Below are 25,696 nucleotides of genomic sequence, written 5' to 3' on the forward strand. Positions count from 1 at the left end.
TCCAGCCAAGCCGGTGCCGAAGCCTCCGTGGCGGCCATGCCTGAGCAGCCGGGGCAAAGCGTGGAAGCCAAGGTACTGACGATAAATAATGGAAACTTGACTTTCGGGCATGGCTCCAGTCTTTGGGTGGATACGTCGAGCGCTAATCGCTGGAACATGCCGTTTTCTGCAGCATCTGCCGCGGTGAGGTGAGCAGTGCTGAGTATACCGGTAGTGTTAAAGTGGTAAATGGTGGTAAAATGAAATACTCAGGCCAACGTGGGTATGAGGCTGCAATATGCAGTTGGTTGAGGCACAAGATAGAGGCATTGAAGCTGGTGATATCAATTCATTTGGGTGGTGATGCTGCTCGCTCCCAAGTTGGCATGCTGGGACCTTATGCGGGCTCTTGGCAGCAGCACCGGCGGCACAGTGTGGATGGCCGCTTTCCCGAAATGGCTATTGGAGGCTGCGTGACGTCGTGCCTGCCAGAGCGGCTTGAGCAGTCGACATGGAAAGAGGCCAGGTCCGGGCGATGCCAAGATTAGTACAGGTACAGCCCGTGCTTGTACATGAGCATTTCTTTGCACGGCACTTTGCTGCGATTGCCGCACACAGATGCACACGCACATGTACGAGTACACCGTCTGCCTGCCGAGACCTTGTCCAGGTACAAACGGGTATAGCATTGGGGCCTGGTTCCATGTTCTCTTGCACTTCTCGCGCTTGCAAGGGCCAAAGTGCAGGTGCTATGTAGACTAGAGGCTGCAGGTGCAGGTGCAGGTGCAGGTGCGGGTTCAGGTGCAGGCAGGTGCAGGGCCCGGGACAAACAACCTCGACCGTGACGACAAATCCACCGCCCAGCACAGTACGGACAGCCCATTGGTGGACGGTGCCCAGCCTCTGGTCTGGCGTCTGGTGGGTGCATCTCATCTTGGAAGCCGCCGACTTAAGCTCCCGAAAACTTTTCGGCTAAGCACTACAAGTACTAGCACCGAGATAATGGCGCCATGTCTGGTAGATGAACTCTGGGCTACGGTTGATGGTGCCTAAGATGCTTTTTTCAGCTCTTTTGCCATTGCCCATTCGGCGAAAATCATGGGAGGCGAATATCGTGAAACTCAAATCAACTGCTTGACGTTTGACTCTGTCCTTGCATGTGCTACCTAACCTTATGGTATGTACCGTCTCTGAGTGCTGTCTGAGTGTTGCGTCTGTGTTTTGACTTGCTGTCTTGCTTGGTGGCCGTTGATAGTAGAAGACTATTGGCATAGCGCGGCCACTTGCCAGCTCCTTTTCGAAGAGTCTGGGCGCACAAAAACCTTGAGGACCATACAGTAGTCGACTGGTGAACAAGATAATTCCGTTGCCCCGCGGCGCCGACTCTTCCCACGATGTGCTGGCACGACCACCGGCCAACCAAGCATCTGACGCTCGCCTGATGGCCTCCGAACCGCGCAGCTGTTTCACCCTGACTAGACAAGACATGGGGCCTAAAGCTGTCGGGTGCCATAGCCCAGGAGGCAAGGGTCTGGTAAGAAAAAGCGACGACGACGGGCAGCAGGCCCTCAGTTCCGGCTGCGAGTCGCTACTGGACTGGCAGCAGAACTACTGCGGTAGCACTCGGTAGCCCGAGCTTGTCTGGTCTGGCTTGGTGCCGTCCCCCACACGCAAAAAGCACTTGACCCTTGTCGCAACCAAGCCGACGGCTCGCCCCAGTTGTTATTTTTACTTCCTTCTGGTGCGCGGGCATCGTGCCATGTGCGTCATGCCTCTTGGGAGCTGTGTGTCTGAGCAGCCAAGCCTCAGAGCCGTCACACCCCTAGCGCCGAGATGCTGAGCTATGCTCTGCTGGGCATCATCATCAATCATCCATCACCCGCCCCCCCTCTCCACCAGCAGCGGTGCCTCTGTCTATGCGGTGCTGTGCTGTGCTGTGCTGGTGCTGTGCCCAGCCCTCTTCTGCCGCCCTCTGCCGCCCGTCTGCTGTCGTCTCGTTTGGTGTGGTTTGGTTTTGGTCTCGTCATGGTTTCCTTTGGCATGTTGCCCGTTTGGATTGGACGCACCGCAGGGCTCGGTCTGGTTTCGGCGCTTTGGTGTGTGTGGGCGACTTTTGCAACAGGTTGAAAAATTGTATGGATGGAATATCATGGCGTAGCTGTATCAAACCATGGTGATGTTTTCTTTGACGAGTGTAACCAGACGAGAGTAGACTGCAATGTTCTTTGATGGCATCAAATTTGTTTCTGCTCACCTCAACGAGATCAATTCAAGGTTATCAAGGTGTAGTAGCTTAGAGTAGGGCGTGAAGGTTCACATCAAGGTTGTGCCGCCAAAACTGACTGACACTTGCAAGACAACCGCAGCACAAACAGCGCCCCCACTGACACTGCTAACTGACCTGAGGGCCGAGTCGCACAGCGCGTGGCACCCCCTTGCACCCCCCAGTCGCGGGACATGGCCGCTGGAGGGGCCCTTTTGCAAAAGTAGCCCCAGGTAGCCGCAGTGGTACCTGCTCTCCTGTCGAGGCTAGGCCGGACCCCTAGCTGCCCCCCTCGGCGGACCAACAGGGCTCCGTTAGCACCCAGACCGGAAGGATCTAGCACCACAGGTTCGGCGAGGGTCAGGCAAGTCAGGGTAAGACTACCTTGGGTGACCGGCCGGTACCTGGACGCGCTGTAAATGCATGGCTGGCTGTGTGGCTGTAGGGGCTTACAGTATGTTCCCTCCACCTGTGCAGTCTGTTGGCAACAGCAGCAGCCAGTATTTAAAAATCCCAGTCCCCCATCTGCCTCCCCTCTCCTTCTCCCCTGGTCCACACTCCAAATCATCTACACTCAACGTTCGCTCTCCCACATTCGCTCTCCCAAACTTTACTCTCTAGGAAGTCCTCGTTGACTCCTGTCATTCGCTTTACCGGTGCTCGTTTTCTTTTTGATCCTCCTTCAACCGCCACTCCGTCGCAACCTTCCATCCGCCGACTCCGCCAGAACTCTATTATCCCGAAGTCAAAGATCCAACGACAACTACCTTTTGCACGGAACACATCGCCTTGCTATAGCTACGCTAAAAGCAAATATCCAAGAGGCTTCGAATCGCGCAAAGGATTCGAAAGGACTAGCAGCTTCGCTACGGTTTCAAGTCTATCCAGGACCGAAATCCAAGTCGCCGTCAATGTCTATCTAAAAGAACATCATCTTCACACCACCACAATCGCTTTCCCACAATCGCTACCAACAAAGAAAATTTATAAAACCAAATTATAAAAAAAGAACGCTTTTTACGACCAAAACTACTTGCTATTTAATTCGAGGTTAGGGAGAGGTAATTCAATACGCCATATTCGATCGCTACGTTTTTTCAAGAGAAGAGGAATATATATATCCGCGGGTATATATATATCGTCAAACCATTTTAGGAAAAAGAGAAACAGAACAAAAGGGATACAGCACAAACGTCTTGTGCATACCAGCTGCATTCGAGCCAACACTTGATTCAAGCATTCACCGGGACATCCGTATAAGTCAATAAGCACGACACTCACTCGTCGTCCAAGCACAGCAATTTTTAGCTGTGTTTTGTTTCATGTATGTGCCTTCATGACGTCTTCCAGTTGATCCATTTACTGACAGCTTCCAGCGGCTCGTCCACAAATTTCCACGCTTTTTCAATCATCAACAATGGCTGGCCCTGGCGGTGGTCCTCCTCGTCGCAGGTTTGTCTCTCTTACTCACCCAGCACTTACACACATTCACTCCTTTTCACTCAACAAAACTACACTCCCACTCACTGCGTCACATCGAAGCACAAGCTAACTCTCTCATGATAGTCACACCAAGTCTCGCAAAGGCTGTGATACGTGGTACGTAGCAATATTCACGGTTTGCCGAATGGCGACCCTGATCAAGCTCGCAAGCACTGGTCTAACTATGATTCTAGCAAGCGTCGTCACATCCGCTGCGATGAGAGCTTCCCTCAATGGTAAGTTATTGGTGCCGTTTCCCGTTCGGAATTTCTCTTTTTGCTAATACGGGTGTCCTCAGCCGCAACTGCACCAAGCACAAGATCCGTTGCCCGTACAACGATGTGCAGGTTCCTGAAGCTGGTCGCTCAACCACTCCGGACAAGCCCGATCTCATGTGGACTCCCCAGATCGAGGCTGCTATTGCCGAGTGGCAGAGGACTGGCATGTTCCCCTTCCCAACGCTCCGCATCTTCCCAGCGCCCATGCCGCACATGTTCTCGCTTGAGGACCTCCGGTTGATCTACCACGTTGCATCCCTGTACTATCAGCTGGCGGCCTATGAAGCCAACAACTTCACCTTGTGGACCCGTCATATCCCGACGTAAGTTTCCAATGAGAGCGGCTATTCCATCCTTCTCCTTGGATACCACCGCTCTGGCAGCAAGCTTCCGCTGCGAGCGGTAGCACATTGTCCAACACAACGCTAACTTTGGTGTTTCCAGTCTGCTCAAGATCGGCGCGACTACTCCCTATGTGATGCATGCGCTGCTGGCATTCTCTGCCATGCATATCGCCTTTTTGACCGACTGCCCTCTGGTCGGTAGCATGGCGTTTGAGCATAGGGGCAAGGCCTTGAGCGGTTTGCACACCGCGATTGGCTCCTTCTCTCGCGCTACCTCCGACGCCATCCTGGCGGCATCCCTGGTGCTATCGTGGCAGGCCACCGATTGGTAAGCGCTCTTCCCTTGACATCTCTGCCACACTCACAAGAACGCTCAATGGCTGACTGAATGTCCAAACAGGCGCAGCTGGACCCAGCTCATGCAGGGCACCTCGACGGTAAGTTAATTGTTGGTTGGTGACGAAGAGCTAAGCATTTCATTGGCTTGCCTTGACTGTTCCCCTCCCTTTTCTTTGGCACGTTGACTGATTTTTCTCGGCAGGTGATTGATGCAATGGACGCATGGAAGCACGAGTCTGAGTTCACAGACTTCATCGCGGAGAGCAGCACGTTCCCCACGGCTCCGGCTTCTCCAGATCCTGAACGCCGGGTTCACCAACCCCAGAAGGACGACATTGAGGCCTACCAGCGAACCTTGGAGCAAGTCATCAAGGTTGAGGCTCATCTGAAGCACTACAAGGAAGACACAACTCAGATGCAGCACTTGATCGGCTTCCTCAAGGGCTCTCGCAAGATCAGCCCCACCCTCCCCATCGCCCAACAGTTTGAGCGCCTCCAACCCCTGAGGACTTGGCTTTTCTGGGTCCCTGTCGGCTACCTTCAGACCTACCAGTGCTCCCCCAACTCCCTGGTTGCCATTGCCCACTTGTACACGGCGGCCTTGCTTATGGAGCGGCTCTTCCCCGAGATTGGCGCGGCCTATTTTGGCAGCTTGTCCATGACCCCGATTGAGGAAATCGCTCGGCGACTCATGTCCATCAATCTCGCGAGCACTGGTGTGAAGAACTCGTACCAGACGCCACTCACGCTCATGGAGTTTCCCATTGACACCGTCAGTGAGTTCCGATCCCGCATGGGCTGGATGAGCCCGCAGAGGACCCCCTCGTTCCCTACGTTCCATCCGCCCAACTTCCCTCTGCGCGAGGAGGTGCCAATGGTCCCTGCTACGGAGTCCTACATGCCATATGGGAACCCTGCCTTTAGCTATAGCGCTGAGAGCATGCCAATGCTCAACAGCCCTACAGCGCCTGGTCCGCATGAGTCGCTCAGCCCGCTGGTCATCTCGTCTCCGTATCTGAGCCATCAGTACCTGAACGTGCCGTCTCCGTCCTTTGGAGTTGCCTACAGTCCGGCATCATCAACCTTTGAGGCGTCCCTTGCATACAGCGACTCGGAAGAGTACGGTGGGTATGAAATGCGAGGCTACCATCCCGGCCATTCGCCCACATTCGAGGATGCGCAATGCGCCGGCAGCAGCAGCTACCCCGTCGGGTTCGTTACTCCCCAGCAGTCCGTGTGGATCTAGTTTCCTCTAGATGGACTTCCCACACACTCGACTCTCCAACCCCGGCTCGAGGAAGCACAATCGGATTGACCGTTGCCACCCAGGAATTCCAGAACTCAATCAGCGTACCCGCCTCCGGATGGTTCATCGATGGCGCCACCCTTTCCGCCAGCTCCATCTCAATCTCAATCTCCGTACCACTACCAGGACACGCTCGGCATGCTTCCTCTTCCTGAATCTCCGATTCCGCTGTCTAGCACACCGCATCACCGACACCGTCAGACCGTTTCGGTCTCTTCCACGCCGCACCCTCCGTCTCCGCTGTCGCGCGTGCCTTTGACTCCAAGCTCTTCGGGGCTTGATGACAAGGGCAAGCAGCGGGCGACGTGATTGATGGGCGCTCTCTTCCTTCTCTCCTCATCCTCTCCGCGATACACTTTGGCAGCTGGGATCTGCTCTCCTCCTCTTCCTCTTCTCTTGATTTCAACGCAGACGCAAATGTACAACATTCCTTAACACGCTCGCTACTACCATGAAACAACAACGATTAATGGGCCTTGTTTTTGCATCATCGATTTTGCTCTTGTCAGCACACTGGCCTGACTGAGCCCAACGCCCGAACGACACTCCTTTAGACTTCTCGAGTTGATCTCGATTGAAACAATCCTTTACGACAACGAATAATTACCAACTAACTATTAATGTATTATCTAATACGCGACACTCCTTTCGAAATGATACCCTCCAGCTTAATCGACAATCCTTTAGACGAAGATACCCCCAAACTACGCACACTCCTTTTATGAAATTACGGTTATGACGAACATCTGGTCGACATAGAGTCACTCCTTTCTGGGTTATACAAAAAATGGTAACTGGGCGAATTGAATATCACACTGCATAGCGACTGTTTTTCTCCGTGCTGCAATAGGCACATTGTTGTGGATAGAAATATGGCGTTTTCCCGGCGTTCAAACGAACAAATAGTGGGGAAGTTTTGGATCTTGGTTATGTTTGAACACTTGGCTTTTGATTTATGTTTTTGATTTATTTTTGGGAAAAGGCCGCTCGGTGTGAAGACGAAGGGCATAAAGTGCCGATGAAGAAAACGGGGGGAGCGTGCCGGGACTTGTGTGTGTGTTAATAGCTGTTGTAAGCTGCATTGACAATGCTTCAGCGACGATGCTTGAGGATGATTCGAGCTCTGCCTTTAGCAGGCACCTTGAATTGGGATTAATACTATTATGTTCGGTGTGCCCCATGAGTCTCAACTATTGGTTCCATCTTGTCCAAAGCATGACGTGCAGATGCGCATCCCTGAATGTGTATGGGTTTTATTGGGCTTGGCCGCTTACGCGGTGTGTCTGCGAAGGAGCCTTTGCTCCTCCCCTGGTTGGCGTTTCTTTTTTCTTCTTCTTTCCTTTTCTTATCCTTTTCCTTTCTCTTTTCCCGTTCTCTACCTTGCAGGTTTCCCTCTTCGTTTCAGTCAGGTCTAAGACACTCTCAAGTGCGTGGTGTCTTCGATCTCGATGTCAGCGAGAACCATGTGGGCTCAGATACACCCCAGTCTCGAGCGGTCTCACGCGGCCTCAAAGCGGTCCTAAGACGGTCCCAAGTGGGATTTTGGAACCGGAATCAAGAGTCCCGCAAGCTGGGGGTGACTGGTCGGGCTATCTTGGGGCGGCAAAACAACCTCCTCCCCTTGACTCTGCATTATCTCTCTTTTTTCTTCGTCTGTTCTTTTGTCCGGCTAGGTCCCCGTTGCCGCCCCCCATGCTACTTTTTTTTTTTCTGTGTGCCCAGCTACTAACACGCAGGGTCCCCGACTATGACCTTTTGGCGTACATTAGGCGCCCTGGCTTGTGTCCGTTTTTGCGTCTCCTGCAGGTTGCTAGCAAGTCGACTTGACACACCCCCTGCGGGAAAACGAAACGGTGAGATGGGGGCTGGGCAAGCTGGGCTGGGCAATGCTGGGCTGTGTGGTCCTGGGGAAACGGGCACGAGTCGGGTTGTCTATTTCGGCTTACGAGAAACGTTTCTCCTCTGCAGAGACGGGATGAACTGGACTGGACTTGGGATGAGGGAGCCAATACCTGTAAGTATACGGGGATGCCTGAAATGGTTACTCGTACCACGAGGCAAAACGGGGGCCCTGAGAGAAAAAGACAGAGAGAGAGAGAAAAAGAGACAAGGACGACTGTCTTTGGTGGCTATGAATTAGGCGATGGCGGATATCCGTCCCGTTCTAGGTCTAGCCCATGGGGTGGACGCTTGTGAATACGAGAAATGGGTGGCAGGGGGGCCAAGAAGAGGAGGGACCCAAACGGTCTATTTATGTACGAATGTACAAAAGTATGCATGGGGTGGTTCATCTCTTTAGGGAAAAAGAACGATTGAGTTGTTTTTTGTGCCGTTTCTCTGTTTGGCTGGGGACAGGTGAATGGTCTTTGTCAGGTTGCCGAGTTAGGTCGGCCTCCCCTCCTAATATTCGACGATGGTGTTTCTCTGCGGCGTGATATGAGAGGGAAGAACATACTGAGACTATTGGAATAGAATGGCCGTTTTTCTCGTGTTTATAATTAGACTATTTGGGAAAAGCGTGAAAAAGATGTAGTGATGGTCTTTTGGTAACGATACTGGCGTCTTTTATTTTGGGAGAGTGAGGAACACGAGATAGTGAGCCAAATACGAGATTTTTGCGTGTTTTTTACTTGATCGGGATTTTTGGGCAGTCCTGCAATGAAATGAATGAAAAAGGGGATAAGAAGACGCTCTTGTTTTGGTTTTATTTTTCCTTTTGTTTGTTTTGATGAGTTTGTGGCTTGAAGTTGTCGTGGAAGGGGGTCAGAGAGAAGCTTCGATTCTGACCTCTCCTAGTGAGTTTGTTTCCCTCTTTTCCCTTGTCCTTCCGAGAGACGCTCTCTAAATATATTATATGCTAACTCTCTCAGATACAGGCCTGTATATGCCGCCTCCGGAAAATCAAACCTCGAAAAATCCAAAGCCTTCATCGATCTTGTTCAAGCTATAACGCCCTTCTCATCCACGTTTCAACCCCCCTATATCATATTCACCAACAACACCTCATCGTCCATGCATACAATAAACACACAAGCTAATCTCCCCTTCAGCTTCAGCTTCTGCACCCGTCGGAATAGCCTAAAGACGAGAGATATTCCCCTTCCGATCCAGCTAAGCAAGTTCCTCAACAAAGTGCCTCTCCCCCTCGAACCTTGCTCTTTTCGTCGTCGTCGGCTCCCCTGATCTACATCCACGAGCCGCCTTGGCCCAATATTTTGCATCGACTATCGAGAATAAAATAGGATCTTCAGAATCTACGTGTCATTGTGCCCGATCTTTTGTCGTTCCACCAAAGCAGCACGACGAAGCGGTCTCTTCCTCCCTCCTCCCTAAAACGTTACATCATGAATCTCGAAACCCGTCTCGGCCGAAAGAAAAGCCTACAGCTTCAAAGTCCCATCTAAACAAAACCAAAGTCCCACCCCTCCTACCTTTACCCCAGTCTATACACCTGCTGGATGCCAAGTTCTACATGTATCCCCGAGGCAATAATCGCCACCACGAAGGGGGTCCATTAAAGGGGCCCAACCACTAAGCCACTCCGGCAAGTTTGCCATCGAATATCCCGATGAGCAGATGAGGGATTATGTCCCGGCGCTTATAGATGTGCTTGCCACTGGGGTTTACATGAAACATCCGCCTGGGGACTTTCAAAGGGGGTGGCTAACTCGTAGGTCGTAAGGGGACTTGGAAGTACATCAGAGTACATCAGGGTACCTACAGAAGAGGCAGCATCTCGTATGGACCATGGCAGTGAGAGAATTCGAGTATCAAGCATGACTGCTTCCTCACATACAAGAATCTTCCAAACTTCACTGAATAGTATTGTAAGCTCATATAACCTCCTACACCTACCTGTGTGGTAAAGTAAATTCCTCGTGCCTCGTACTAGATAGCTACAACTCACATCATACATCATTCTTACTTCCAACCTCTACGTGACCATAAATATAGTGACTACACCATGCCGGACCTCTTACGTTGTGGCCTGACAAGTATAATGCACAGTTCAGACAATCATCCCATATTATAAACATCTTCTGTCTTGTAGCATAATTTTAACCTTATTTAAGCCAGTCCCCCTTACGCTTGATGCGCTTCCTCGCTGCCTGTCAAACCAACTTGGGAGCATCTGAAAATAATAATAATAAAAAGAAGCTCGAATATGTCTCCTCCATGATTCCGCTGTCCGCTTCCTATGCTTTATGCCTCTCTCCCCCTTTCTCTAAATACAAAATGTTTTCTCGCATGTACAGATATCAAACTCCTCGCTGTGTGGCGAAACAAGGGGGGGATATAATGTAGCCACGGGGTGATACAAATAATTAATACAAAGGATGTGGCATGTATGTTTCTAATGATATAAATAATAAAGAAAATGGGGGGAAAGTGAACGGCCCGTAAAAATAAATCTGAGAGCGAAAGTTGAAATCTCCAAGCTGAAATCTCCAAGCTGAAATCTCAAAGCCGAAATCTCAAAGCCGAAATCTCAAAGCTGAAATCTCAAAGCTGAAATCTCGAAGCGGAAATCTCAAAGCTGAAATCTCAAAGCTTTTACCGCTCAAGAATCCTCAGTCGTTCAGTTAGTTGGTGACAACCTCTTGGTGCACCAGTCGCAGAACCCAACCAGCTTCAGTCACGCTGGCGAATTGGAAGCACCACTTCTTGATGTTTCCTCCCGTGGCTCCGTTTGCCGGAACGCCGCCGACAATACCGTCGCCGTTCTTGACTTCTTCCCAGACGCCACAGACGATACCTCTACTGCCCATGGGAGTGAAGCATCCACTTCCCAGAACAGCATCCAGTACAATGATTGGCTTCTCAGAGCTCTTCTTGGGTATTGTCGTAACTGTGACGCGTTTCTCGAGGCCGTGATCCGCTCGAAGGGCTTGACGCCAGCCCGGAGGAGGTCGACGGATTTGTAGACTGCAGTTACCGTAGTCTTCCCACTTGGCGGGCGAAACAAGAAGATGGAGCCGGATGCGAATGTTCTCGGTGCCAAGATTTACAGGCGTCTCGCCGCCATTATCCACGCTAACAGAGGGCGATCGAGGCGAGCCATATCCTGACGAAGAGCCCGATGTGTACATGCTGTTGTGGCCACTTCCACCTCGGCCGCCACGCTGCTTGTCAACAGATGATCGGGCCAGGTTGAAAGAGAGGTTTCCCACCAGAGTGAGCTTCTTAAGGAAACTGGAGGCAGACAGGTTCGACGAGGGTGTAGTGCTGGCGCCATCAAATTGTTGTGACTGCGGTGCCCTCACCGAGCTGCGGTAGCTGTTCTTTCTGCCAAACCAGCTGCGAGCCCGGCTGCTCTTGTCTCCATCATCCGCCGGAGCAGGTCGCTCGCCAAAGCTCCTGAAACGGGCCTCATTCTCCAGCTGGATAAACTTCTGGTTATTGAGGCGAGCGTGGTGGACAGCCGTGTAGAGGGTGTAGCAGTCAGGGCCGTTCAAGCACCGGAAGCGAAAGTTGCCGCCCTGGTAGACTGGCGCCAATTTACTGTGAGGTTGCATTGATGATCTGATTTCGAGGTCGACCGCAGTGCTCTGTCGAATCAAGACCATCGGCGTAAGATCCAATGCGACAATGGGCTTATCGTCAAGCTGAGTGTAGTTGCTGTCTCGGAAAGCAAACGCCTCAATAAGGCCATCTGTAACGACGATTGAAACGTGATCAGGGTGCACGTCCTTCCACGCGCCCTTGTCAGACCACCTGGAGATGGTTGCGAGACATCGTCCTGATCTCGCAAGGCTGCCATCTTCCTCCGATGGCTTCCGTCCATGGAGGCCAGCTTGGGAGGCAGAGTTGGATGGCGTCAAGCTGACTTCGGATGCGGGCGCATATGAGGGAGCATATGAAGGTGCATAAGAGCCTCTTCTCTGGCCTTCGTCCCTGATGCTGTAGCCAAGCTCAGTCTGGGGAATGTCGATGCTCTCCATCTCCTCATCGGATGACTCGGACTCGCTCTCACTTCCAGACACATCTTCTCCCTCTGTTTCCGATTCTGAGGACTCTCCTTCTTCTATTATCGAAGACACTGCAGAAGAAGACAGGCCCGAGGCAGAGGAAACCTCAGAAGGCAGGTACTCGTGTTTGAGAGGAGAAGAGCCTCTTCGCCTTACGGCGTGCATATCAACCGGTGGTTGAAGCAGTGACTGGGACTTTGGTGACTGCTGAGGCGTGGGGCTAAGGGTTCGGTGAACCGGCGGTCGCGGTGGTGGCGTGTCATTGTGGTATATCACAGGGACTTGCTTCGAAGACTGAGCCTTGCTCTTTTCTCTGCCGGGAGGTCCAGGAGCAGCTCGTGTAGGAGTCGGTGGAGTTGAAAGGCCGCTGTCAGAGTCGTCTCCGTCGGTGTTTCGAGACGCCGCGCTCACCATGCTCTGAACTCCCACGGGAACATCAGGTAATCTAGGAGAATCTGATCCCAGCTCAGACTCGTCAAGGACACTCGGTTCAGGCTCCCTCGGCGGGACGGGAGAAGACGGCAGGATATCGAGCCAGTCCAAAATCTGCTCTTCTTCATCGGCCCAGAGATTGAGCAGCTCATGCCATGGTTTCCCATTGTGATTGCCACGGACCATGACCACCATGTCCAATTTTCCATCCCCTGAACGGGCAGAGACGAGAGACATGGAGATGGGCGGAAAGAGGAGATACGATCGTCGACCGTCTCCCACTTCCCGGATGAGAAGATCTCCTCTGTCTTCAGGGCGGCTTTGGTTGTCTCGGTGAACCAGCTCCACCTGACACTCCAGCCTCTGCCCGTTGGAGTGGGCAAGGTCAAGCGAAAAGATGTCCTTGGCACTAACTTGTCGAGTGAGACCGATATTGATGGACTTGGTTGGGCCGAGCGTTCTGAGGTCTCGGGCTCTAGTAGTATCCGTGTTGGCGGCTTCTTCGTCAATGATCCTCGCAACTTCCTCTCTGTGGCGCTGACGAGCCTTTTCCTGCAAGGCCTCGAAATCTTTGACCAGCTGGTTGGTATCAGGCGACGTAAACATTTGGTCAACGCAGACAATCAAACGGGCCATCTGTTTGATGCGAAATAGTGGCCGCTTGAGGAGATAGGCGACGGCCACCCGCTCTCCCTGGGCGTTGATGAGATCGCCATTCGCATTCCTTGGCAACGAATCGAGGAGAGAGTCGTCTTCGTCAGGGGTACCACGTCGCGGTGCGAGGTTGACTATCAGGTCTTGAAAGCCTAGTCGCCAGACACTCAGATAGTTGTTGTAAAGTGGGACAACACCATGGGCCCAGTTGGCCATCCGGCGGATATCTGTCAAGGGAGCCTTGGCATGTGCATTCTTGAGCTTCTCGAGGGCAACTCCCATGTTGACGACCGACTTGGATGTAATATCGACCTTGATCTTCGGAGAAGCAGTCCCGACGAAGTCGGAAGAGACAGTAGGGTCGCTCACTACGTGAGAGAGAAGCACGGGTACCACGCCATCGACCAATGTTTTGAGCTCACTTTGATACAAGTGTTCGTCGTCGGCAAACTCTTTTAGCAACTCATCAGCAGTCACGTTGGATCCGCCACGTGCTTTCCGCAGACTCGGCCTCGACCTGCTATTCATCATTCCTTTAGGAACATTTGTGTCGTCCGGTAGTGAGAGGACGGAAACCAGGTCAGAGTGTTTTGTCAGCCTCCTTTTCAGCCCTGAACCCTGTCGTTGTGGGATTTTTGGGTCGCTCGATTTTGTGACCGTCGTTGAGCGAGTGAGGGTAGAGTGGCTCACATCCGACTCAGACTCCGAATGACTGATACTAGAGCCCTCGGAGAGAATTGTCGAAAGCTCATGATGACCATTTGTAGGGGGGCGGAGACGTGGTCCGGCGATATGTGGTGCCCCTCTTGATGAGCTGTGGACCGATGAGTCTCGATCAGTGCTTGAGCGAGTGTCTGTCGTGACCCAGCTGCTCAACTGACTGCTCAATTCAGAATTGGACTGCATGTATTGTGAATCGGCTTCACGCTCTGTTTCTGTTTCTGTTTCCGTCTCCGATCCCGTTTCACTGTCTGTTAGATCGTCATCATCTGATTCGAGTCGACGCTCTTCATGACTCTGGTAGCTCTTTATGGGTTTCGTGAGCCCCGCAGACTCTCCTTGAAAGGCTTCTTTCAGGGCACCGAAGAATGGTCGTCTTTTACTACCCGATTTAGAATGCAAAGAGTCTCTAGTTGCGCTCCTCCTCTTCAGACTTGAAGAGGATGATGTCTTCTTTCTGAGAGTTTCTTTAGACTTTGACTCCGATTTTGGGGTTGAACCTGTGGCATCAGATGCGCTCTGAGCTGTCTCATCCGATCGCGTTGTGCTTGTCAGGTAAGACGTGACGTCGGAGGTGACATTGGAGACGACACGAGACTCAGAGACCATTGAGCTCTTTGTCTCTGCTGATGGCTTTCTTTTGTGCGTAGTCTCCTTGGTCATAGCTTCTCTGAGTGCAGTGTCTCTTTGTGCCGCCTCTTTTAATTTAGCCTCTTTTGGTGCAGTTCTTCTTGGCGTCGTTTCCTTTGGCGTTGTCGCCTTTGGTGTTGTCGCTTTTGGTGTTGTCGCTTTTGGTGTCGTCGCTTTTGGTGTCGTCGCTTTTGGCGTCCTTTCTCTAGGCGCAGCCTCTCCAATGGTATCATCGTCATCTTCGCTGTCGTCCTCATCAGATAGCGTGGACGTGGGTGAATGTGGCCTTTTATTCTTATCATAAGGCTCGACAGTGTTGTTGAGCCACTTCTCGATGCTGGGGGGGTTGTTGGGCACAGCATGCCTGGGAGCCTCATTGAGATCATGTATAATCTTCTTACCCTCTTCCACCACCTTCTTTAGTACATTCGGCATGGCCTTGAGGCTCGTTGCCCGGTCAAGCTTTGTACGCTTCTGTTGTTGCTTCGGTTTACTCTTAGGAGGACCCCGCAGAGGCAAATCCAGCTCACTAAAGGCGGAATGTCCAAACGGAATGTCTCCTGGGATGTCAGCCAGAGATTTGTTTGACAGCGATGTGCCCAGATCCGAGTCTGGAATATGAGGAGGGTGTTTGGCGCGGGAGCCGACGTCTGCCGACTTGGCTCTGGTGTTGGGACGCTTCGTTCCGCTTCTTTTTACGCCCCCTGGACGAGGTTTCTGCCGTTGGGCATCCACATAGGAGCCTGCGTCGTCCGACATTGATAACTGAGTCGCCTCCTCAACGGCCTTTATCAAGTCTTGAATCGTGGGGTTTTTGTGGGCAGTACCAAGAGTTTTGCTCCGTTGTCGTGTCGGCCTTGGGGTTCCTGGTTCTGATCTGGAGTCGGCCATTGGCTTCACTCTAATGCCATCGTCCTGAGCCGCAGCTGGTGAGGGTTTCATAGGTGTAACACGGATACCATCGCCTTCGGGTTCCTTTTCCTTTTTAGCCGTAGCTGGTGAGGCCTTCATAGGTGCAACACGGATGCCATCATCTTCGGGTTCCTTTTTACCCGCAGTTGGTGCCTTCATAGGCGCAACCCGAATACCATCGTCTTCAGGTTCCTTTTTCCGTACCGGCCGAACACGTATACCATCATTATCGTCCGTGCTAGGCTTGAGCGGCTTTCTCGCAGTGACTTCGGTTGCCGTCTCCTCCTGGTCGCTAACATCCTCATACTCATCCTCAGAACCAGAAAGATCCGAGGACAGAGACCCTTTAAGGCTTTTTGGCGGCGGAGTCACGACCTTTTCAGCCCACGCCTTAACCTTGCTCTGAAAAGTCGGATTAGGTACCGATCGGAAGGCAAAGCCATTAGGAATGCGGGGGGCCGCCGGGGTAGGATTGCTCGCTTTTCTCGGGCGAGGCGAGACCTTTCGAACAGACGCCTTTCTGACTTTGGGCTTGACCCAATTGTCGTCGCTCACAATCCTCTTTTTGGGAGGAGGCATAGGCTCCTTTTCCTCTTTCTCGGCCTCCGCATTGCTGTTGTGCACAATGGCCTTTTTGGGTGGTCTCCTCTTCTGCCTCATCTTGATGCGCACCCGGTCCTCCTCTGTCACGTCTTCCAACTCTTCTCCGGCAAAAGCAACATCAGTCGGCTCTGTGGCAGCATCATCCGGATCGGCATCCGCCATGGCAGCCGCATTGGCCTTTTGCCATTTATTTACCCTGTCTTTCACACCACTTGGCGGCTGCAATTTGCGCACCATGTTCTGTCTCATCTCATGCCGAAGCTCAGCCTTACTGGTATCCATGCTTTGCCGCCGCTTGCGCTCTGCCTCTAACCTCGCTGGGGAGGGCCGCCCTAGAAGAAAGTCGTGGAGCAGAGTAGGGGGCTCTGGCTTCTTGGTGGTGTTGGCCCGCGGGCGGCCCGTCGCCGCAGGCTTGGGGGCCTCTCCGGGAGTGTTTTTGTCGTCCGCCGCGGCGTCATCTTTGGTCGTGTCTGGATTCTTGGTCGGAGTCGTGGGGTTGGCTTGCGCGGTGCTATCGCCAGAGGAACTTTTGGAACTTTTGGACGTGGTCATTGTCTTTTGAGCTGCTAAGCATCGCACTGTTAGCCCGGATGCCACCGCCGAGGCAAGAACAAAGAGTTGTAGTACACGCTGCTAGAAAATAATTCACCACAATGCGTGGAGGCTATAGCGCGCGGAAGCAGAGCGGCCCAAGCTGCCCAAGATGCTCGAGCTTATTCGCAATTGCTCCCGTCCCAGGAAGCCGGTCGTAGAGACGAGGGGCAAGCCAGACAAAGCAGAACGCGGACTTTTCTGTTGCGCTACTCACCTCATCTGAGCAGCATGCTGTTCGCATCGAGGATTCGAAGGTGTTTGCTCGCAGTGTCGCGTTGGCCGTTGCACATGACAGAGCTCGAAGCTCCCAGACCAGCCGCCCGGATCCTTGCTCGCTACCAACAACAAAGACGACGGCCGCAAACGGCTGCAGACGCTGTCGTGTTTGTAAAAGCCTTCGGGAGAAGAAAAAGAGTGAAATGGCGCGAGCTGGTGGTCAAACGGGGTTGGTAGTTCCAAGTCGAGCTGGAGGATCTTGAGTCGGCAGATTAAGGAGAGTAACTGTAAGATGCAGAGCGAAACGAGCGACAGCGGACGAAACTGGTGACGTCTTTGTAGGTGTGTGTATCGGCAGTGTATGATTACGGGAATGATGCGTGTACAGGACAGTGCAAACGTCGAGGGTTTCGATTGACTGACTGACTGCCCGCCGCGATTTGATTACAGGCTCCGGATCCCGCTTATGCCTGTGGCGCTGCAGCATGGATGGTCATGGATCAAAGCTTTGAAGCTGCTGGTGCTGTGCTTGTGCTGGGTGCCGCAGTAACCAGCGGGGTCGCCTCCAAAGCCGCTGTAAACGTAAACAATGCAGTGCAATTTGGCACAGCTCGAGCGTCACTGAAAAGCCACTCAAGGCCCGGGCCGCGGCCAATCAGAGACGGACCTTATTATCGTTCTAGTCAGGTTAGTATCACCATGAAGAAAACTTGCTTCATCAATCTTACTTGGTTGTGCTAGTTCCACGGTATCGTGTTGCGGCTAGCCCCAGACGGGCTGGTGGCTGGCTCTTCTACCTTGCTGTGGCTGATGATGGATCCATGGGTCGGATCTCTGCCTTGATTTGTTGTTGTTTTCTTCCTCTGTGCTGGAGTGAAGATGAAATTGTCCTAGCAGGGGCGATCACCAGGATCGTGACACCGCATCGGGCTCATCGATTTTCGCATCCAGATCTCTGGATTATCGATTATCGTCTTGTTTGTTCTTGTTGATCGCCAGCGCTTGTATCGGCTGCACCTGCATGATATCTACACCCATTCGACTTACCCTGCAATAGAATGGATTCGATATCTTTAAATGTTTCCATGCCTTTTGCTTGTACGAGTAATCATGAGCCCTGCCAGTTCTATTATTGTATGCTTACATGTACTTTGCGGGCTGCAACACGTGTTGACCGGATCGGTATCGTACGTAACTCATCGCCGATGGATTTCACTTACACACCATCTCACCTACACCAGACCGTCAACTGACAAAACAACGACATGCATGCCCTCCACCGTCATCAACGGCACAAACAATTCCTTCCTATTATTTGCTAATATAGCTCGCTCACATCTCAGAAATCATGCCCACGTTCTTCTTACCTACTGTCCCAAAGAGACTCGGCCCTCGTTTTGACAAATTGGAGCACCCCATTTATCATGCCGTCATTTTCCCACTTACACACGATGGCCATTATCTCGAGCGAGTCACAAGGTGGTATCGGACTCTCCACCAACTCCGGACGCACTCTTTGTTTCCCCACTCATTGTCTCAACGCGCTTTAACATCTCCGTCCTATCCAGCACTCATATTCACCCCATACTTGTCCAACAAAGAACTATTCATGCAACCTACCCACAACATCTTCAGCTTTCTCAGCTCTCCCCCCTTCAAACAAATAAACACATCTCCCCATCACTTCTCACCGGAACCCCCGAATCCTCTCTCTCTCACCATCATTACCGCCCTCACAGCCTCCTCCTCTAGCCCATACACGCGTCTCACCCGCTCAGCTCGCCATGGCCATTACCTCCATTCTTGTCCCGGTCCAGCTGATCAACCTCACCCACTAGCTCCACAACCAGCACCACCCGCAACCAATAATGGCGCAAAGTGTGCGATTCAATTCCCGAATGACAGGTCACGCCAAGGGAATGCGATTTCTGGGCAATCTTATGCTCTGCAAGTCATGTCCATCCATATGCAAGTCGTGGGTGCTAGGCGCTTATCGGCTGCCCTACGGATGGAGATCAGCGCTTTGAAGGTTGTGTTTCCATTGTGGCGATAAGGTTTGCGGTGAGGGAGCCTGATGGATGGAATTGTCTGCCAACAATAGCATCCGCATTCGTATCCGATATGGTGTAGTGGCTAACATCGCTCGCTCTCAACTTCTGGTTGAAGCACCGAGCAGCCCTGGGTTCGATTCCCAGTATCGGAGATTTCTTTTTTTGCCCTTCTAGTATCCTACCATCTTCCTACTTGTGTAAACCTGCAAGAGCTTCTTTTTGTTTTCACTGTATTTGATATCCCAAAAGTAGATGAAAGTGAAGAGTCAATTCAGTGATAAATAGTAAGGATATGTAATAGTACCAAATAGTACTGTTGTCAATCAAAAGTTGCCTCCAACTCCAACAGATGCCCTCCCCGGTTGGTATAATTGCAATAAGCAAACAAACAGACAAACAAAATAACAAATGCACACCGTCCGTCCTGTCCTTTATTATGCCTCCTCCCCACCGAAAGTCCCAGCTTGCGATGGCCCAGAAACAAAAACAAAAACTGTAGACGTAGAAGCTGCTACGTATTATAAATGCATGAAACCACTCCAGCCGCCCCGAACGCCTTGAAATGCTATACCAGATAACACACCACACCAAAACCAAATGATGAAATCAAAAACCCTCAACCACCCCCGAAAAATGAATTGATACCGCCCTTTAACGCCGCCCAATGCAAAAATAAAATGGTTGATTAAAAGATATGCACGACGCTCGTGTTATTACTCCTTATCTGGGAGCACGAAGCGTACCTTCTTCTTCGGCTTTGCAGCCTTGGTGTCTACACCTGCATCGCTCATCAACTCCTCTTCAGTCTCTTCTTCGATGGACCACACGTCGGGACTGGGTTCCCTCCACAGGTGGTCATCTCTCGCGCGGACAGACAGGCTCCGAGTCTGCTGGCGTGTCGACCCGCGGCTGTTTGTGCGGCCTCTGCCCCTGCGGCCCGGCGCCGGCACGGAGTTGGGCGAGAGCAGGGCGTTGGCAGTGAGGCCGAAGACGGGGCTCTTGGCTCGGAAGCGGAGGCCCTCGACGGCGAGGTCTCGCAGCGGGGTGAGCGAGAAGGACGACGACGTGGGGGAGAAGCGAATGTATTCCTCATCGTCGTCGTCGTCGGTGGTGAGAGCGTCCGAGTCAAAGTCTGGCGAGGCCGGGCGAGCACTGTCGGGCTTGCGGAGGCCCTCAAGAGAGGAGGGACTGACGCTGCGGACGGCCTCGCGGGGCTGGCTGGCGTCCTCGATGCCGGCGTCGAAATCCATCATGTCGACGTCCAGGTCCATCTCGTCATCCTCATCCTCTGCTGGGATGGGAGTGAGGAAGTAGGTGAGCGGGTTGTCATCGATATCCTCGAGAAGCGGCCGAGGCTCAAAGCTCTCAATAACGGACCTCTTCTTGAAAGACATGGTGGGAGTCAAGCGGAGCTGGGTAGGTGGCCAGGATTCTCGGCGAGAGGAGAAGATGGATTCCATGGGCATTGTTGGCCCGAGTTGCTTTTCTGTCTGGGGAAGACAGAAAGAGGTGGATGGCAGGGGTTTAAGTAGGATGCAAGGCAAGGCAAGGCAAGGCAAGGCAGGCAGATTAGCACTAAGTCTAGGTAGATAGGACTCTTTTGCTGATGCCTTCAAAACGCCACCTTATTGGATGACTCAGACGGGGGAGAGAAATTATGACAGGTCCAATCTCTGAGCGTAAACGAATAGTTCCCTTTGCTGAGGTTCACGAGTAAGGAGAAAGAGTGAAGAGAGGGAACAAAGAGGCCTGTGGGTTGGCGGCACCTCCGACGGTAAAAGGCTGAACAGCCACTGAAAAAAGGGATTCCTGCACGGAGGACCAGAGAAGCTGGTCCAGAATATCAAAAGAAGCCCAAGGGTATGTAGGTAAATGTGGCCAGTCAAGTGAGCCTGGCGAGGCAGCGAGATAAGCCGCAGATATATATGCAATCTGATGCAAGGCAGCGGGTATGCCGACTGGACAAGGACAAGACAGAAATTCAATGCAACGCCCCTACCACCCCCCCTCTTTCTCTGCCGCAAGAGACAATAAACGGGCTCGATAGCCAAGAGCTGGTGCGTTCTAAAACGTCACCAATGCAGCCCGTGATGGGCAGAGACAAGGGGGGGCGCACGGCTCCGGCTTGGCCTTGTGAGGTGCTTTGATGGTCATCAGCAAGCGGTAGATGAGAGAGCTGCGCCCACGTGAAGGAGGCCTATGGGAGAGGCGTCTGGGGCTGGGTCCACCGAGTGTGACAGCCGAGAGCCGTTGTGTATCATTTCTCACAAAAGCCGTTATTGCAAGAGGCTCTTGCTCTTCGCCCGGGCCAAGTCATGAGAAGACAATATATTGAGAGAGGGCTGAAATGGGCGTGCAGTAGGCTCGCCTTGTGGTGTGAGCGCGAGAGATAGAGAGCCAATATCTGCCGCATCAGGCATTTCCCGCCATGGGCAAATAGTCGCAAGCCATGGTGTGTCCATGAGCATTCCAGGATGGTGGTTAGAAGGCGGCGAATGAGCGGCCCGTGTTCAGAGCCCACACCCGAATGACTGAGAAACAAAGACGCGGGGAGAGGGACTAACGAAAGCTGCAAGGGTTCGATTCTCGGAGCCTCTTTGGAGCTTCTGCTGCAGTCTCGTAAGCTGAGACTAGGGCACACCATCTCGAACCAGAAGGGATACCAGATGACTCGTCTGCTGGGGCGAGTAAGGTGAATAGGATGAGGATGATGCTATCTCGTCTTGCTCCATCCCCGCCATCTGGTGGGTTTGAAACCCAGGTCACGCTCACCCCAAGCAGCGTGGAATTCCCATCTGCATGATTTGCATCGATCGAGTTCCTTGTTCCTTGGACGATGCATGCTGGAATGCAAACGATCACTGCATGGTTCCTTGCATGATGGATGCTTGCCCGCGCATGGCGCCTAAAAAAGGACAGGACCGAGCAAGCGTTTGCAGTTTGGCCTCGTCGATCAAGGGCTCGCCATTTTTGGATAGTACGAGTAGTTTACCAACAAAGAAAAACGGCCAGGCAAAGGATAAAAATGGAACGCCGCGAAAGCTAGGCTACGGCGCGGCGCGGGAGCTTCGGCTGGGCTCGTCATCGTCGTCATACTGGATAATATGAAGTTACTGTATCTGTCAGGATACCCTATCCAGCAATTGTACGAGTACGTGTATACGAAGAGGGCACATGTAATTCAAGATGCCGTCCCGTTAGCACAGACTTGCCATTTCCGGACACACGGATTGACTCTAACAAGACTCTAGGATTCTAAGACACCGCCAGTCCAAAACTATGCTCTCCTCAGCTATGGTGGGCCGGATCGTCTGCGTCTGCTGATTTGCTCCAAGCCTCCCCAGGGCGACGAATGCGGCCGTCGAGCTGAGCACGATGGCGCTCGATGGACTTGCTTCGTTTCCATTATTGGCGCCCCGGCCAGGTCAGCTCAGCTTTCACGAGCAAGTTAGTTAGTGCGGGCAACAGAGAGAGGCAAAAAGCCAGTTTCCGTTCTGGAGCTATGGGAAAAATGGAATGTTGATTCGAGAAGATTGGAAAAAAAGATGTGCCACATCCCAATATAGAACGGTTGCCCGGCTTCTTTGCGTATTGTCTGTGTTTCCGTCTAGATAATGGCTGCGAACCCCCTCCGAGAGGATTGAAGAATTTGATTCTCATGAGACCCTCTGTTCCTGATCCGTGATTCCAGGCCGTGCTCGCAGCAGCAAAGCGTGACAGGGACCAGCATGAGAAATTCACTCAAAAAAGGTCCTCTACGCGTCATAGAAACAGGGCGACAAAGACCACACTTCTTCTGCTTGAGCGGTTTCTGGCATCCTGGCGAACACTCAGCATGGGGGAAGCATGACCAGAAAAAAAAAATACACCAGTCGAGCCATGAGTCGTCGTGATCAGACTACTAGACTACTAGACATCTCATATATTCACAAAACCTGGCAGCTCTCGGGCGACCAGAATTAATATATCGAGCAGGAAACATGCAACCCTCCAGGTCCCTTGCTGCATTTCTCCTCTTATTGTATCGAGACTAAATCCCGGCAGACGATGTCTCTGCTCCGTATCCCTGCCGCCAAGCCCAAGCCGTGACCCAAGCACCTGACGCCCTCGTTTGATTCCCTCATGGCTCTTATTCATCTTTTCCCCTCTCTCTTTTTTTCTCCATGGAGCTCAAGCCCCTGCTCGATTCCCGCGCTTGCTGCGGTGCTCCCAATTCCGAACCTGGTCCAGCCTTTTCCTAGGCCAATGACGCCATGTCGGCCTTTTCGGCTGCCGCTGAGTCGCAGTTGAGCTTGATAATCTCCGTGTCCCGACTTTTTTTTTCTTGCCTTGTATCGCATTGCTCTGATAGCTGTGCAAGATATATACTGGGACGGAATCCCGTCCGATGCACTGGATTGCATGCGGCAAGCAGCTGTCAAAGCTTTTTCTTCTCGTCTCTTTTCGCTTGGAGTCTCGTGGAATTTTCCTAACTGAGCAGTGAATGAATACGAGTACGTTGCTGCTTTTTCAGTAAATTGGGGCTTGCGCGGCAATTGCGTGTCTACGATGTCGCTTTGTCCATCATCCAGACCGAGCGTCACTTGTGGCATCATTCGCTGTATTACTGTACCGAACATACTACTCTGTACATAGTAATACTTCCATTCACATTCACATCTGCATACCATCACCGTTTGTACAACCACCACAGTCCATGAATTCCTGCTAGCTTACATCATTCATCCTCTCCCTTCACGTGCATCTCCTGTGTGTCTCGGCTTGAGGCGTGCCGGACTGAGGAGAATAGTAGCCTATTAACGTCTTGGCACGCGCAAACGAGAACGATGTGCCCTGTAAGAATCGACATAGGCATCGCTAGCTGGCCGGCCGTATCGTACATACGCCGCATACGCGTACCCGCCTTTCCTTACCCCATTGCCCAGGAAGCCTATCGGGTATTCGCTTCCTCAAGCTCCGATAAGGGCATCTCCAGTCTGGTTGGGAATCAAGGGCTTAGCACATATCATCCTTGCGTCCTACGTAGTCGCTGTCGCAGTCCTAGTCGCCAAACCTGCAAGGCTTTCGGCGCCAAGAGAGACGGCCCTGTGGCCTGTTTTTACTTCGGCCCGCACGGGATTGTGCTATCGTGCATGTCTGCAGCATCAAGTCAGCGGCGGTCCATTACATAAAGCCAAAACCGCCCTCCGGATCTCCGGATTATAAACCCAACCGACTTCCACCTTAAGTAACCAGCCCGCATTTGACCGTCATTTCTATCTCTCCCTCCCTCTCTTCTGCTCATTGATATATCCTCAAAGTGCATCGTAGCGCTCAGTTCATCTCAGCTCCATTCCTCGTCATTGACTCAATTGCGGAGGTTCTCCTCACCTAATTCTGGTGACTCGCCCGCTCGCTTCATCGACTGCCCTTTTCGGCCTTTGCTGCTCCGCGTATTCCGCACATTCAAAGAGCTCGCCCCACGTGACAAACAAGTCAATTCCGATTGATCGCCTCCAGCTTCCGGATCCGTTGAGGGCGACGACAAGAGAGAAAGCCAGACAAGAAGCTTTAAAAAAGAGGCTCGCCCCGGGCGGTGCAAAAATTCTTTGCCTGCCTCAAGGTTTATGGTGACCTCGAGATTGAAATTCTGCCCTCGAGCAGTGCTGTCGTCCAGGATGCTTCGCTCTGCTCTCGTTGGCTTCGTACTGCTTTGCGCTCTCGTCACTTGGAGCACCACGCTCTTCTTTTTGCAGGGCGATTCTTTCGAGGCTTGGTTTGACGCAGCTGCTCGCCGGGACAGCGGCCTCGAGTTCAGCAACAAGGCGCAGGATCTGGATTACGAGCCTACCAGGATGGATGTGACTAACCTAAGCCCTACCATTCCGCTGAGGATGGTGACGTTTAACATCCGATACGCCACTTCAAGTCCGGTCAAGGGCGAGAAGCTGTGGGACGAGCGAGGACCCAGGCTCGTCAACGAAATCAATTTCATCACTGCCGGCCAAGAAAACGCATTTCTGTGTCTCCAGGAAGCCCTTTACAACCAGCTCGAGGACATCCAGGCCGGCCTGGGCCCCAGATGGGCGTACATTGGCCGGGGCCGCGAGGACGGCAAGAAAAAGGGCGAGTTCTCCCCCGTCTTCTACCGGTCCGACGTCTGGTTCCTCGAGCGCTCGCAGACGCGGTGGCTGAGCACGACGCCCGAGAAGCCGTCGTTTGGCTGGGGCGCCCCTCACAAGCGCGTCGTCACCATGGGCGAGTTCTCGCACAAGGTTACCGGCACCAGGGTCGTCGTCATGAGCACGCACTTTGACTACAAATACGCAAAGGCGCGCAAGCACAGCGCCGAGCAGCTGATGCAGTACGCCCGCGACTGGAGCCAGGGCAACAACAACGCGGCGGTGCTCATCGGCGGCGACTTCAACAGCACGCCCGATGACGTGGCCTACCGCCTCATGACGGCGCCGGGGTCTGGCATGTCCGACCTATCGGATCTGCTGCCTGCGGACAAGCACCACGGAAACAGCCTGACTTACACCAGCTTTGGCGAGCCCAACGAGTGGCCGCAGCGCATCGACTTTTTGTTTATTCAGGAGCCTCGCACCGCAGTCGTCAAGACGTTTAGCGTGCTGGAGAATGTCTATGACGACCAGATCCGCGTGTCGGACCACAGGCCGGTCGTGTCGGACCTTGAGATTGCCGTGGACCCCTCCTCATGAGAATTGACGAAACTGTCCATCTTGGCTAAAGAAAAAAAAAAAAGGAAAAGGAAAAAAAAAATAGCCGTATTGATACTTATGATCAACGTCTCTTTCAACACTGGATAAAACCTCGGAGGATAATGATACCCGGAGCGTGCTTCTCGAGTGGCACCGTCTCCAAGCAACTCGTTATGGACAGGGAGTTTCGGATTTGACATTTATCGCTAGCATATTTCCAAAT

General features: G+C 52.6%; 4 protein-coding genes across 4 annotated transcripts; 2 read left to right on the top strand and 2 right to left on the bottom strand.

Annotated features, from left to right (window-relative positions):
* Positions 1-3,659: 3,659 nt before the first annotated feature.
* On the top strand, positions 3,660-5,931 carry T069G_09818 (fungal zn(2)-Cys(6) binuclear cluster domain-containing protein; the record flags this gene model as incomplete). The annotated part of the gene is made up of 7 exons (XM_056177028.1): positions 3,660-3,694; positions 3,809-3,841; positions 3,919-3,960; positions 4,023-4,325; positions 4,447-4,674; positions 4,747-4,783; positions 4,888-5,931. 7 exons carry the CDS (start codon positions 3,660-3,662, stop codon positions 5,929-5,931), a joined length of 1,722 nt encoding a protein of 573 aa, XP_056025506.1.
* Positions 5,932-10,574: 4,643 nt separating this feature from the next.
* Positions 10,575-16,463, bottom strand: T069G_09819 (uncharacterized protein; the record flags this gene model as incomplete). Its single annotated transcript, XM_056177029.1, has 2 exons — positions 10,575-11,025; positions 11,080-16,463. 2 exons carry the CDS (start codon positions 16,461-16,463, stop codon positions 10,575-10,577), a joined length of 5,835 nt encoding a protein of 1,944 aa, XP_056025507.1.
* Positions 16,464-19,485: 3,022 nt separating this feature from the next.
* Positions 19,486-20,238, bottom strand: T069G_09820 (uncharacterized protein; the record flags this gene model as incomplete). The annotated part of the gene is made up of 1 exon (XM_056177030.1): positions 19,486-20,238. One exon carries the CDS (start codon positions 20,236-20,238, stop codon positions 19,486-19,488), a length of 753 nt encoding a protein of 250 aa, XP_056025508.1.
* Positions 20,239-24,429: 4,191 nt separating this feature from the next.
* On the top strand, positions 24,430-25,473 carry T069G_09821 (endonuclease/Exonuclease/phosphatase family domain-containing protein; the record flags this gene model as incomplete). The annotated part of the gene is made up of 1 exon (XM_056177031.1): positions 24,430-25,473. The coding sequence occupies one exon, from the start codon at positions 24,430-24,432 to the stop codon at positions 25,471-25,473; it is 1,044 nt and encodes a 347-aa protein (XP_056025509.1).
* Positions 25,474-25,696: the final 223 nt, after the last annotated feature.

This window comes from Trichoderma breve, chromosome 6 (assembly GCF_028502605.1).
Source record: "Trichoderma breve strain T069 chromosome 6, whole genome shotgun sequence".
NCBI lineage: Eukaryota > Fungi > Ascomycota > Sordariomycetes > Hypocreales > Hypocreaceae > Trichoderma > Trichoderma breve.